Here is a 14806-nt window from a genome sequence, read left to right as displayed (position 1 = left end):
CCCTTGTTTCTTGTTGTGGGTGTCTCAGTGAAGACATCTACTTGCGACAAGTAAGGAAACGAATTTGTTCTAGAAAACTGAAATGCTCGTGCACTCTTCGTAAGCATGCAGGACTGCCCCTCCAAAAAAATAAGTAACATATGTATGTATAGACAAAAAAAAATCACCAAACTGGCAAGAACCCAAAGGAATAGCTGCAAAAATCAAAGAGCCAAGCTAGTTCTTGTAGCCAGAGACAAGGCAGACTTTTCTGGATCAGTCGGACCTTTGGAAACGGCCTGACAGCTTCCTCTGTATTAGGATATTCCTCTATATCTTTGCCTCTGGGGATCAAATGCTGTTTTGCATTCACCATGCGAGACCTTTTCCAGCTTTCCCATCTCAACAAGAGCCGAAAGACTTTGTTGCTGGCTGGCAAGCGTCACGCATCTGCTACCATTGTGTTGCAGAACCTGTGAAATGAAGCCTCCAGCAACCAAAATGGAAGGGCAATTTTCACCATGTGTTCCTAGAACGTCGAGAATACCCCACAGTATTCCTAGAACATCTACTGGAGGTGTCAGACACACGTAAACTTGACCTTCTAAAGACTCTTGTCCTTAGACAAGCATTACAGTGATTAACATTGCACTGTTAGATGATACGTTATTTATCGTGGTATATTTTTTAGCTAATATTCCTGGGGCGGGGGGGGGGGGTAAGAAAAAGCATTGCATCACTTGATCCTCCAACTCTACGAAACTGCTACTTCTTGCAGAAGCAAATTATTTTGCCTAAAGGACACCATCATAATCTGCCTTTCATATAAGCACTCACTGGTACATTATTTTTTATTGCCGTTTCAAAAGTTCCTTTGTAGAAAATCCTCACCATTTTCTGAACACTTAATATTAGTCTCTGTAGCAGACATAAATCGCACAGAAACCGCATTCATGCCAATGAACTCCCTTCCAGTGTCATGTAATCCTCTTTCTTTCCCCACCCATGAGTCGTGTTGCGTTAATACATTAGTCCTCTACACCTGACCTGTTAAGAAATCTCTTTATATTCCTCATAAAATAACCTATCCTGGGAGGCAACAAATCATCCTGGTTCCGAGCGGCTCATCTGCATCCATTATCTATCCTCTATGGATCTACAATCGTCTTCATTTCTCCTTATTTCTAAAGATGGAGAAAATTCTACAAAGACCACAGTTTGCCTCTTGAGGAATTCAGGATAATGGAAGCAAGTGCGCACACAGGTTGGGCAAGGATTGCGAGTCCAGATCATTAACAAGTTAAAATGAGTGGGCGTTGGGAAGGGGAAAACTTCAGCATTTTCCTCTTCCCGTTGCCCCGTCAACCTTAACTGTTTTAACATCACCCTAACGTTTTTGTAATTCCAGCTACTCCATTGCTGAAAAATCACAGAACGTTCCTCCCTGATTTCAAAAAAGTTATTTATTCCGGGCTGCGGCCACCTCTTTGTCCAACGTTACTCCACTTAACTGGATAACCCTCAAAGCCTTATGAGCCTCAGACCGCAGTTTTTAAGACCCCATGCAAGTGCCTGATGGATGTGTGCTCCTTTGAACGTCTTTGGGGACTACACCCTCTCCCAACATCCAAATCCCATGGAGAGGCTGAAGACTAACAGACCAACAGGCTTCACCTTGGGTGTAGATGCTCTCTCTTCATCCCTAAATAAGCTTTGCTACAGTGCCCTTTTTTTTAACAATTACCCTATTCATTAAACCTCTTCTTATACCATGCAATTTAAACACTTCATTGCCTAACCAGCCAAAACCACGTCAGAAAAAGAGCATGGAGGTACAAATATGTGAATGCAACACTCAAAAATGCAGAACTACCATCTTAGCGGTCACTTGGCTTTGAGCGATTATCAACAGCGGAAGATTAACGAGTCTCCCCTACCTCATGATCTGATCCACCGCAGGGATCTTCTGAGAGAATGAATTTTTATGTGCATTAATTTAATTTTTACTTCCCTTAAGTGAACAGAAAAGTAGGATAATAGCGAGACCAGAGCCTTTAAACACTCAGGCTTCAGTTCCCAGTGAGGTCGGATGTCCTCCTTCACTTCTGATGCCTGACTGCCACCCTGTGGCTACTTCACAACATTCAGGTTCCATGTTCTAAGGGTGAACTCTGAAGCCAAAGGACTTCCACTAAACGGCAAATTTGGGGCCGGTGGTGTTCCAAAAAGGTGTATTTCAGCACACGTTCCAAGAACCTGAAAGGGGTTTTGGACTTGCATTTGAATATTATTGTAAAATGTCAGTATTAGAAGTCTCAGAGTAACCTGCCACTGCAGACTATGAACAGCCCGGAGTAACCACAGAACCCGAAGACGCGTCATACAGCTTGTTTCTCCTCTCGAGCGGTCATACGCCTGCAGAACCTCTAGCAAACTCAGCACGCGCAGATCTGCTTAGCTTGATTCGGGACCCGTTTCGGTGAATCAGTTCATACACGTTATTTTTCCTGGTTAGACAGGCCATCGGTTTATCGTATCATGGATGTTTCCTCTTTATTATGGCAGAGAAAACACAAGGGTCCGCAAAGTCTTAGGCACTAAAGGGGAACTTAGACCCATTATTCTCTTAAAAAGTGTTAACTCCTAGATCATCCTAACCCAGGGGGTAGCTCAAATTTATTTGAATTTTGAAAATTAAACCTCCAGATGATGAAGGTTCTGACTCCGGGCATTCAAAAAAAAAAAAAAAAAGCCACTTACTGGGCAACACCGAGCACTTCAACATTGCTGAACACTTTAGGCCCACTTGACCTACACGCGGTGTTTCTTCTACTTCCCTCGTTGGCCACAATCCTTCTGATGAGTACTTTCAAAGCTTCATGAACTGAGCTGAAGCGTAGCTATCTTCCTTCAAAACACGTTGGAAGTACCCGCACTTTTATAGCATCTCCATGGCTAGAACACGAGTATCCAGCAACCAGAGCAGCTCAGGCTCCGGTTTTAGAGAGTGCAGAGTCTTGCACAGACATATTTTACTCTGAGGACAGCAGTAATTGGTAAGACAAGGAATTTTATTATTAGACTTTCCTCCATCAACAGCTGTAATAGTAAGAGCGAAAGAAACAAAGCAGGAAAAAAGAAGGCAGAAGAGCAACTAAGGCCCGTTTTCTTTATGGTCTTTATCAATAGGTATCGATGATTTAATGATTATTTTATTATTTCCATCACAATTTCATTCTGTGCTTAACACCACCCTTGGCCTGGGAAGATGCACTTCTTCCATTCCCCCACAAGCCACCCTCTTTTTGGATGTCGACGAGAAAAAGCACCGTCTCTTCCTCAAAACCAACCCAGCCCTTCTGGAGACTAAGCCACCTGTCACTGAGGTAACAGGGCGATGGAGCCGTCTTCATTAGTGCTTACGCCGGATGCTATATTCCGTTTGGCATCCGTAACGTTGGGGTAGTAAATGAACAGACACCAGGAAATGCAGTAAGGCTAATTCCCATTCCAATAAATCACAGAGGACGTGCGCTCATGGGGGGTGTTTTCAAGGCACGTGATCCAACAGAGAGAGACCAGCAGTGTCTTGGCTGATGTCTGCCCAGGGGTATGCAGCGACTTCTGCCGACTGAAAAGCTCAATACATTAAAGCAGTACCCCGGCCCCTAACACTTCCACAACTTCTTTAAACTTGCCTGCAGCTCAGACAGGAACGCCTCCTGCTCCACGGGCCAGAAGTCATGAGTTCTCTCCGCTTAATAAATCAGTCCAAAAAGAGTGAAGCTTCAGGTGACCACAGATTACCTTTTGCTTCCTTGGTCACCCTTCTAGGGATCCCCAGGACGGACGTGCCGTATTTCTGTCCCTTCTGACTTTCTGTAACGGGTCTGGTAACACCCAGAAGCAGGGCACCGTGGAAACCACTTGCAGAGACTCCATGGGAGGTAACCAACAGGCAAATAACCCAGAGGCTTCACCACAGACGAGACGCGGAGGGCAGCATTCCCACAGCATACGGCATGCCGAGCTCCCCCATCCACATGCCTGAGGAATACCCCCCACTCTTCTGTTTCTCTACCTTAATTAGGGCTCTAATTAGATCTTTTCCCTCACGCTTATTCCTACAGAACTGCTGCCTGCACCTTCCCTGCCTCACCCACGCGCACACAAATGGGTTTGGGTGCTCACGTGCTCCCCACTGCCCCTTGGTTTGGGCGCTTCTATTGCCATTGTTAACTACATATAGGTATTTTGAAAACACTGTACCTACGCAATTCCTTATCGCTTCCACATTTCACTAACAACTCCCCTGTTCTCCGATTTCATACTGTCTCAACTTTCTTACTACATTCACGAGAGCCACCTCACAAAAGCCTACATTAGATAAGAGCCTTCCCTCCTACATACTCAGCCGACAAAGCAGCGGCAGACACAAAGGAACCTGTTCCCAGTCCCCCAGCTGCCTCCAGCTTGGTGGAACACAACCTCCTCCATTCAGCTTTTCCCTGTAACCCAGCACCAGAGAAGAGGAATGAAAGAAGCACAAGAAGAATCAAGAAGCATATCTTTTTAAAAAATCATATTAATCACATTCATCAATGGAATTAAGCGGCGCCACCTCCCCATCTCTGGCTTAGCCAGCTCGCTCTCCTCTGCGCAGTGTCTTCATGGTGATCACCACAGGAGGCAACAAGGGTGGGGAATTCCTCTGTAAGGATCCGCTGCTTCTTATTTATGTAGGTAGGCGTCAAGCCAGAGCTCCCCCGAATCTTTCAAAGAGCTGCCAAGAGAGAACCACATTTCCTTAGAAACAAGGTAAGGAAATAAAAAGTCCAGGGAACAGAACCTTGTGGGAAGAATTCTCCTCTATAGTAAGCAAAGGAGATCATAGAGCGGTTTGGGTTGGAAGGGACCTTGAAAGACCATGCAGTCCAACCCTCCTGCAATGAGCAGGGACAACTTCAACTAGATCAGGTTGCTCAGGGATCTTCAGAGGCTAAGCAGTGTAGCCTACAGCTCCTTGGAAAGATGAAGAACCACCAAACCACTGGGGCTACATCAGACAAAGACCAGAAGGGTAAAGCAAACAGCTTAATTAGAATGAAAACAAAAGGAGCAAGCGTGGCAGAAGAGAGACACATGACTGTTCAATGGAATAAGAAATATTTGGGGGGCCAGGAAGGGAAGAAAGGAAGAAAAAAGAAAGAATGAACGACAGTTCAAACTCATCTTTATGAAAACACCTCTTTCCCTGAAGCATACTCGGAGACGGAGGCGCCAGACCTGGCATCCTACTGACCTCTGATTCTTCCGAGCTGAAGAAAAGGAGCTCTCCATCAGGTTGTTCCTACTGACACCTCCTGTCTGCTGCTACTGAAACCAGCGCCATGGCTGGACAGTTTTCCGATCCCTTTCACAGTCATCTACACTATCGACAGCTCTTCACAGAACTTCTGTGATCCAGGCTGGCTGTCCTGTCCCTCCCCTTCCCACGTCCCTCGCTTGTTCACTCTGAAGTATTGGAAAACCTTTCACTTAGGGAAGGCAGCGGGTTGATACGTACTGCACTATGTCCGCAAAGGCAGTGAGCAACGGCTTGCACTGGTACTCAATACCATGTTTGGCACACAGGGACTTCACCAAAGGGGCCACCTTCCAGTAGTTGTGTCTTGGCATTGTAGGAAAAAGGCTGTGGGAAAAGAATATGGTGATTCAACGGCATCTATCACCACCCCACAAAATTCCTGCCCCTCTTCTGTGCCTAAACCTGGGAGTGCCTCAACCTCCCCTTGTGCCTGTGCCATTAGTGCTCCGTGGTGGTCCCTCTCACGCCCATTCAGTCAGTACCCGAACTAACCAGGAGGCTGGTAATTCTCACTCCTGCCCCATGCTACTCATATCTGAAGTGGTGTTGGTGCTCACCGGTGCCCCAAAAATTTTCTGACCCGTCACTTGGAGTTCCCATTCCATCCCCATTATAAAGAGCGTAAAATTTACCCACATTATGTTTTGTTCTTGCATTAGCTGATAGAAACACAGGGACCTTGTAGGCTCTTCAGACCCAGAGTAACTAACACTCCTTGAAATTCCCTCACATCCCCACACCAATCTTCAACTCACTGGTGCTCGATTTGGAAGTTCAGATGTCCACTAAACCAGTCATTGAATAAGGACTGATGAACGTTACAGGTTGCCTGGAGCTGAGAGAAAAAAACGGTAACATGTTAAGTGTTGTTTTAGGAATACCACTTCTCTTCCGTGTGCCAAACACAACGCTAACCACGTACAAGTTCCTGATCACCACGCGCCTTCCGGCTGAATACAGCAACTCCAAGAGCTATCTCCAGTCAACACGAGATGGCCATGCTTTGGCACACGATTGTTTGGGACATAATTTAGGAGAACAGAGTTGAATTCCCCAGTAAGATAAGCCATAAGAACCACGAATTTCACCTCCCTCACTTAAAAAAACTGCGTAATGACTTCAGAACTAAAACAAGGCAGAGCACACAAGAGAGATCTTCATCCTGCATGCACGGAAAGCTCTCTATCTGGAGAGCATTGTAGCATCTCTAATTATTTTCCTTGAGGCATCTGTGCTCAGCATTTGAAGCCCCCACCCCGTTTCTCCACCTTCTTTCTTTGCACTAATCACTCACTTCACACGGTGAGGACAAGCCGCTTACGTTTTCCTCTCTCGGTTCCCATCGCTTCTGCGATCAGCCCTCTTGGGCATTATGCACCCAGACCTGTAACATCTCACCTTCAAAGCCGCAGGTCTCTGGAAAGAAGGTCTTACCTGGGTAGAGAACCAGTCCTCATTCTTATCATAATCGATGTGCATCGGGATGTGATTCATTTGTGTAATCCAGACAAACCAGTTACTCTCTATAAACCTGTGCGTATAAACACACGCAAAACCATTACTGATCTCGCACTGATGCGGTAACAAGTCAGTACAAAACACTTGCACACATACAAGCCAGTCGTTGCTTGAAAAAAATGAACCTCAAAGATCTGATCAGCAGATCTGACCTACACACACCCCCTAAAGACACACGCCTGACAGACAACAACCGCGGTCTTGCTGAAAGCCATAAGGAGACAGAAGAACAGGGAGCCCATGAGAAAGATAACCAGGAGACTGAAGAAAAGACAGGAAGGATCGATGTAAACTGGGTAAAGAAAATGGAGGAGTTATAAGTGGAATGATACCTGACCAACAGATGAAGGCCCAGAACACCCTTCACCCCCAGTAAGGGTAAGTAGGTGAGAAAGAATCGGATGTAGAAGCTCAGCATCCAGGCCAGATCCTGTAGTATACGGAACAGATAAAACTTCATTAAGAGGAAGAACTACTGGCTTCTAAATTGACCATCCACTCTATGCGGTACTCCCTTTAAAACCTCCCGTAATATCTTCTACTGATGGATTTTTCCTCCCCAGCCCCATCGCAAAGCCATCTGACACACAGCCACTCCCCAGCCATTCCTGCGCTCGGGAATTGCCCCGGTCTTATGAGCCCAGCACAGGGCAAACACTAGACAGGACCTGCTGTAAAGCATCGCGTTTTCCTCCAGATCCGAAGAGAAAGCAAGCAGTGAGAAAACCAAAAGCCTAGCTAATTGAAAGAATAAAGAGCTGTGGTTTACCTCCCTCTCATCTTTTTTGTTCCTCTTCACATCTTTTGCAATCACTGATTCCCCTCACGTTCCTTTTCTCCTGACTGTCCCACCTCCCCGCCAAGAACAAAACAGCAAGACGCCTTGTCTCTGAGCCCCGCGTCTCAGAGAACGGACATATTTTTTTTGCATTTTTTCTAAAGTCTCTAAAAGCCACGCTATTCCTCGATCCCCTGACAAAGAACTCTGAAATTCTACTACGCATCCCCTACTCCACTTCACACTGAGCTGTGAGGACTCCGTTTTAGGCTACCTGAAAGCTATTTGATTTTTAATACATCATTTTGCAAAATGGGGGTGCACTGAATCCTCCTCCGACCTCCCTCGATTTCTGCTACTTTCCCTCTTTTTCCGTGCCCGTAGGTTTTTATTGTATTGGCTTGGGAGAACAAAGAGTGGCCAGAATGACCACTTCTACCTTCAACTAGACTCTCATGCTGCCTGAAGGACAAGTGCTGCACGAACACCAACTCTGCAGAAGAAGGAATGCTTCCAGACACTCGCACACCCTGGACTAACGCAGAACATCAGAGACACTGTTTCCCACCTCATATACCCACACACCCCTTGCACCGAGACACACAGCCCAGAGTTCCTCCCAGTAATTTCTTGCGCTGAAACGTATCCGTAAAACAAGGAGAAGTCACCACTGGCACCTCGGAGCTGACTTACCACCCACTGTTTCCGCTGTATCACAAAGTAGAATATGTACCACTGGAAGTAAAGAGGCACCAGAGCTGGGGGACCGACTGGAGTGGAGAAATAGATTGCAGAGACATTAGCTGTGCTCTTTTATCCCAGCAAAGTGGACTGGAAAAGGAAGGGGTTGAGTGAACGCCGTCCATAGAACTGCGAAAGGGTAGGGTTACTCACTGATGAAGAAGTACTTGTGCTGGTGGTTATAAGGCATGAATTTCTTCTTTTGCGCACCGAGCTGTTAAAATAAGCAAAGTCCTCAGGCCGTGAAGACAGCTAAAGACATCTGTGCATACACTCCTACCTATGCTCTCGAAGAAATGCCTACTTGGATGCCTCCTAACCTTTGGAAGAGATGTCCTATCAAGCCATGCCAGCTTCCACCATGCCATTGGCTTCATCTTTCCCTGGAACTTCCACCTATGACTGCTAAGCTAAGGTTTCGTCCTGCCTTGGATGCACGAAAGGCTGGGTAGTGCCTCGCGCCACCAACAGCAACGTGCGCTGGAAGCTCTTTCCCTACAGAGGGCACCGTCGCATAACACCACTTAAAACGAAAACCACACGAGGCACTGAGAGCAACAGTTTGCTGCCAATACAGCTTCAGAAAAAAAAAGGAAAACCTACGGTATTATTAATAAAGCTGTGTAGAACTCCCCGCCTACTTGCAATTAATCTCCAAAGCAGAGGAATGAGCATCTAGACATTAAACCGTGTCCCCAGGAACAAGGGTGAATAGATTATCCTCCCTCTGAGACTGCTAATTTTTCAGCGTTCACTGCATAGGCATAACAGATCACGTCACCGACTTCCTTGAGGAACTCCATTATATCCCGGTACATGTCCAAACCAATTCCAAATAGCAGCCCTCCCTTAACTTCAATGCAAATCAGAGCATTTAAGCCAGCTGACACTATGAATTTACGTAACTATTTTTCTAAAGGACCGGCAAATGCTAAAGCCGGTTCAATTAACTTCAGAGTTGTACCAGAAATAGGTCTGGACTCCAGATGGGACGCGGTCTGACACCCACCGTCAGACTGAGACCGCTGAAATACCTTCTTTGATCAGTAATTGTAAACGTTCCAGTTAGTCCTTGCTTGCCAACCGCTGCTTCATTTCCCAAAACGCTAAAATTAGTCAAAGCTGATCTTGGTAAGGAGAACTACTTGCAATCTTAGCCTCATACAGCTGCAAGTCTCTCATCAGAGAAATATGAGCTTGTGATAAATATCTCATTCTTATTTTAAAACATAGCAAAAATAACTTCTGTTGAAATTTTAAGAACACAAAAATCTCAGAAGTATTGAAGTGCTACTAAGGAATATTAGGGACTACTGGGAGGCAAAGCAGCACTATATAAAACAGCAAGAACCCAAAGCATTTTCCGGAGGTACTTCCCATCCTACAGAAGCAGCTTTGGTGGGTTGTTTTAAACCTTCAGAATAAATTTGGAAAATTTCAACCCACAGCAAGATTGTATTTGGGCAAAAAAACATTAAAACACCTGCTGCAATGTTTAGTATATGGAAGCTAGTGACGCACCAGGATCTTTTTCCTTCTTGCTTTCAAAGGCCCCTAATGCCAAGCTGCGCCTTCTCTAAATTCCTGGATTACGGAGACAACTCACTGACCAACCCAACTGGTCACCAGTCTCCGAGCCCTCTGCAGCTTTCCAAATTTGAATGGTAATGCTGCGACCTCCCAGCCTCCACCAGGTCTCACCTCTACAGAGAGCGTTTTTCCCAAAGCGAAAAATAAGGGATGCATGTTAACGTCAGGGTCCTTTCGGAAGCAGTTGGGTTTAGCGTGGTGTTGGAAGTGGAGGTGGTTCCACCAGCTGGCTGGTGCTCCCTGCAGGAAGAGGGCGAGAAGAGAGTGCCGTAACGAAGTTGCACCTTCTGCCCGCAGTCCTCCCTCCCCAGTAGCTCCTTGCATTTGCTCTCTTCTTACACTGAGACTGGTTTTGACTGCAGAGCATCACGGGCAAGGCTCTGGCAGTCCCTCTCAGCGCTGAATGCCCACCTTCAGATGGCCGATCACGAACTTGTGCACCCAGTGGTTCCATTTGGACTTGCTAAAGACGGAAAGGTGTCCAAAATCGTGCTGGAGCCAGCCAGCCTGTGCCTGGAATTAAAAAACACAAAACCACAACAGTGCTGCTGGGGGAAAAAGAGGAGTCAGGAGGCTCTGCCTCTGACAAGGGCTTTCTCTTCTCCCACTCCCACGCTCCTCGCAACATACCCCTGGACAGCGAGAGCATTTCCTACTGAGACCCAAACCAAACACTTCTCTTTCACTACAAAGCAGCGCAGTCCAGACTTTGCCTAATGACTTCTAGCCCCAGACAGTCGTTTTCATGAGGAAGGAAAAAAAATAAAAAAAAAAAAAATGGAAAAAGAGAAGTCACGGAGCTGAGAAACAGCATTTCTTCTCTTACAAAACTGCACTGAAATCGGCAACAAAGTCTCCTTTAAGGAGCAGCTTGCTGCTGCCTCCTCCGAGTACTTGTAATTCCAAGGGGATCATCTGGCCACAGGAGGAATAGCTGGGGCTTTGAGAGCTGCTCTGCCCCCTCCTCTAACTCGCTGGAAGTTCCCATGGGAACACGGCGGCTTGGCCCCCGCACAGTGCCCTGGACTTCTGGCACAAGGGACCCGAGAAGCGTAGCATGGCTTTCATCGTACGAAGAAGGCTGGGAATAAGGAGAGCTTTGACAGGCTACAGGAAGGAAAAAGCAAGGCAAAACCTGCTCTACCAAAGAAGCGCGTTGTGACGCTGTAATTTTGCCCCTTCCGTGGAATCCAGGGAGAAACAGAATTTTGGGAAGTCCACAAAGATAAGATTTCTCCTGTGCTTAGGGCAATGAGCACCTAAGTCTCAAAGGACTGGATTTTGGTGTTTCTGGGGCTTCTTTTTGCCCAGCTGCTTACCTGGACAGTGCCCAGAAGCACTGCGGAGAAGAGGAAAGGCACCGTGGATGCTCCAAAATACCAGATGGTGAGCCAGGCTGCAACATCCAACAGCAAGATGTGGCAGAGATACAGGATGAAAAAGATGCGGTTGGGGTTGAGAAGCCCCATCTTCTCGACGGTTGCACGGAGCTCACGGAAATCTTCTACCAGCTTTTTCTGTGGGGAGATCCGAGAGTATCTGCTGGTCTGAAAATGCCTCAGGAACCCAAAGAGGAGCTCAGTTCCCCCTCTCTCAAGGAGCTACTGTGGCAATAGGGAAAAACTGAGGGTCTCCTGGAGACAAATCTTCACTAAGACTACGAATAACGACATGAAGTCAAGGGGAAGCTTCAAACCGACACAGTGATTTCAGGAGATCCTATAACTTTATGTACAGGGACTTCTGGCTGCCAGTAAGAGACCTTAAACAGCACTATTTCAACCCAAATATCAAGTTTTTAAGATACTTACATTCTTGCTGGGCTCAAAGCTGGGCTGATCTGGTGCCAGTTCCCCAATCAAGAGTGGGCTCATGTACTTTCTTACGAGCGTCTTGTCGAGATGAAATGCTATGAAAGGATCCTGAAATACAGATACAAGAACAGGCTGAAGAAAAACGATTGTTCAGGTGGCAGCAAAATAAATATATTTCATGATTGCATATTTCCTGGACTCCACAGAAAGCTGAGTCAAGTCAAGTCAACCCAACTAATGGAGCTGGCTGAACCAGGTTTTACTGTCACAAATCTCACTGCTTTTTTCACACCGTAAATGGCCATTTGAAGCTGAATTTTCTGTATCGTTTTCTGTCTCGATGCTGTTAAGTACAGGTCACCAAGAAACATGGGCTCACTCCCGTCTTACTTCTGTATCTGAAAATTTCATATCCTGTTGAACCTCAAGATACATCACCTCAACGACTCTGTCTCTCTTTTGTCTTTAGCTTCCACCTTATTTTCCTCAGCCCCCACATCCTAAAATTAAAGCCTGACTAGGGAGAAGGGAGAGATGTTAACTAGCCGAAGTGGGAAAAATAATGGGACAAGGAGGACACACAGAGGGGATGGCAGCTTCTGGTGACCCACACCAACCTCTCAAACGCCCCAGGTTGTTCCAAATGTGCTTCCTTGGCAATCCCCAAAGCCACATCTTCCTAGAGTAGCTTTGTTTTCTTGCTCCCTGCCTCCTGTTCCCTATCTGGTTCCCCTCTATGTTTCCGAAGAGCCCCCGGAAAAGGCCTTTTTTTCCCTCCTTACCTTTCAAAAGATCCCTGTTAGGGAAATCGGCTACTTTTCTCATTTAAATGTAATGTCAATCTCCATGGAAACCAGGCAGCCAGGTGAAAAAAATCACTCATGATTGGTATCATTATAGATTCTATCACTATATTTAGATTACAAAGCCCCTGAGCACACGTGGCAGTTTGACATCTACTTCCTACTGGAGATCTCCCATATACCTCCTTTTGCATATTTCTCTCCCGGGTGTCCCAATTAACACATACTTTACGATCTCCCTCAGCCTAAGGATGCCTGTCCTTGTCTGAGACAGTATTTGCCCGCTGTGCGTCAGCGTGGAAGCCTCCCGCACTACGCACTGTTCAGCGCTACCATTACTAGCTCATCGTTGCACGCTTTTAAAATAAATTGCCCTTTTAAAAGATCTCTAGTCAAGAAAGGGGTTAAAAAAAAAAAACAGCTGATGTTGCCAGCTCGGGGCCGTTGTACTTCAGAGGGAGCATCCTCCCTGCTCAGCCTTACGGGAATAAAGGAGGGAAAGAGGAGAGGGGAGGGTACGTTTGCATTTTCTCATTGGAAGAGGGGGAAAAACATGGGGAGGAGTATGTGGGCAGATCAGAGGAGGATGGTACCACAGGTTTAGACCAATCCTTTCCATGGAGGCAGTGCAATCCTAAATGGAGGTTAAGGGACCGCTGATTTCGCCTCCTAGAAATCAGAGCACTCCAGTGGCATTCACCGCACTAAAAGTGTTCTTTACTCTTCCCCCCCCCCCCCCCCCCTGTTTTTGCGGAGCCTGATTCTTCCCATTTACAGGACAAAACTATTAGAAAAGTTGGAATTTACTTGGCTCGGGTTCCTGAGCGGTCAGCAGTTCGGTCGCAGCCAGCAGCGACGCGGGTGATAATGCCTGAATAATGCAGTTATCCGACCATCGAACTGTGTTCAGCCCCATGTGCCGGCCGCTGCGACCGACCCCCTTCTGACCACGCAACGCCGGCGGGGCTTCGGAAATGCACACGTGCGCACCCTGACCTCGTGAAGTATGAGCAAATTCACTTATTGTCGTCAGCTTTGCATTACGTGCATATGAGGAAGTGAAGGAAAGCGCTAGATCCCAATTTCCACCCTTTCTGCTCAGGGACAAGACTGCAACGAAACTTGGCCCACCCTACAGGTAGCTTCAACACCCCACACGCGCCCTCGGGACTAAACATCTATATTTGGAGAAATGCATTTTCTTTTGTGAAAGGCATAAGCAGATAAAGGAAGGAAGTACACTGCCAAAATCACCCCACGCCCTGCTGCCAATTCAAACATCACTTGCTCCGCTTCGCGATCGTCGTTGGCATTCAGACATGAATGATTATATTTCTTTGGAGACTGAAACGCGTCTTTCAGCGACGTTCTGCACTAGTGCCATCGCTTGGAAACACCGTGCTGGGTTTTTAAAGTTAGAGGAGGCTGAATGCACTCATTCACGTGCTTATATATACTTACATATACTTATTCGTGCTTATTCACAATAAGTGTATCTGCGCGCAACCAGTGTCGCTACCAATACCTCGGAGTTTCTGTTCAGTTCTGTTCTGTGGCTACACATGTATAAAAACAGGAGCACTCCTACTTACTGCAAGCGTGCAAAAATCGTTGGTTTTCCCCCCAGATTTACGCCCCGCTGCGGACACCCTATTTCCGCACGTTTTAGCTACTCCTTCAGAAATATTACCTCGGAAAACCAGTCCCCCGGGACCCCTGGCGCTGCCTGCAGCACCGGTGGGGGGGGAACACAGGCCTGTCCCTGCCCCGAGCATCCCCCTCCCACCGCCGGGGACCGACACCCCCCCGCCGCCTCTCACCGTGGCGTCCTGCCCGGCGTAGTGGCTGATGACCCGGGACCCCCCCGGGTGCCGGCGGCAGAAGTGGCTGATGTCGTACACCTTCCTCTCGATCACCAGCCAGCGCTCCTGCGGCGGCGACCCCCGCCCGCTCCGCTCCCGGATCTCCTCCCAGGTGAAGCGCCGCAGCGGCCGGCCCGGCTCGGGGTCCTCCATGACTGGGCTCGGTTCGGCTCCGCTCGGCTCCGTTCGGCTCCGTTCGGCTCCGCTCGGCCCGGTTCGGCCCCGCTCGGCCCCCGGCGCCGGACCCTTTGCGCTCCTTCCCCACCCTCCCTCTCGAAACCCCGCCCTCCCATTGGCTCCTTGTGCCCCCAAGCCACGCCTCCCCTCGATTCCCCCACGCCCATTGGGCCCCG

The 14806-nt window shown here is 47.6% G+C and overlaps 1 protein-coding gene across 1 annotated transcript; it reads right to left on the bottom strand.

Annotated features, from left to right (window-relative positions):
• Positions 1-3031: 3031 nt before the first annotated feature.
• LOC134514588 (acyl-CoA (8-3)-desaturase-like) lies at positions 3032-14712 on the bottom strand. Its single transcript, XM_063332577.1, has 12 exons — positions 14412-14712; positions 11786-11896; positions 11294-11491; positions 10386-10487; positions 10086-10214; positions 8538-8598; positions 8337-8413; positions 7198-7295; positions 6782-6878; positions 6103-6182; positions 5546-5671; positions 3032-4762 (listed from the first exon to the last, which is right to left on the bottom strand). The coding sequence occupies exons 1-12, from the start codon at positions 14604-14606 to the stop codon at positions 4711-4713; spliced, it is 1326 nt and encodes a 441-aa protein (XP_063188647.1). The 5' UTR covers positions 14607-14712; the 3' UTR covers positions 3032-4710.
• Between the last annotated feature and the right edge of the window lie 94 nt (positions 14713-14806).

Source organism: Chroicocephalus ridibundus, chromosome 4 (assembly GCF_963924245.1).
Source record: "Chroicocephalus ridibundus chromosome 4, bChrRid1.1, whole genome shotgun sequence".
NCBI lineage: Eukaryota > Metazoa > Chordata > Aves > Charadriiformes > Laridae > Chroicocephalus > Chroicocephalus ridibundus.
This window is presented reverse-complemented; position numbering and strand designations above follow the sequence as displayed.

What these genes read in the sequence shown, in the direction of transcription:
- LOC134514588 (XM_063332577.1), bottom strand. Translation starts at nt 14,606, where the DNA reads ATGGAGGACCCCGAGCCGGGCCGGCCGCTGCGGCGCTTCACCTGGGAG. An exon ending in TACAGCGGAAACAGTGGGTG is followed by an intron (nt 7,296 to 8,336) that starts GTAAGTCAGCTC and finishes CGTATACTACAG; the next exon opens with GATCTGGCCTGGATGCTGAG. An exon ending in GCCTTTGCGGACATAGTGCA is followed by an intron (nt 4,763 to 5,545) that starts GTACGTATCAAC and finishes CTCTCTTGGCAG; the next exon opens with CTCTTTGAAAGATTCGGGGG.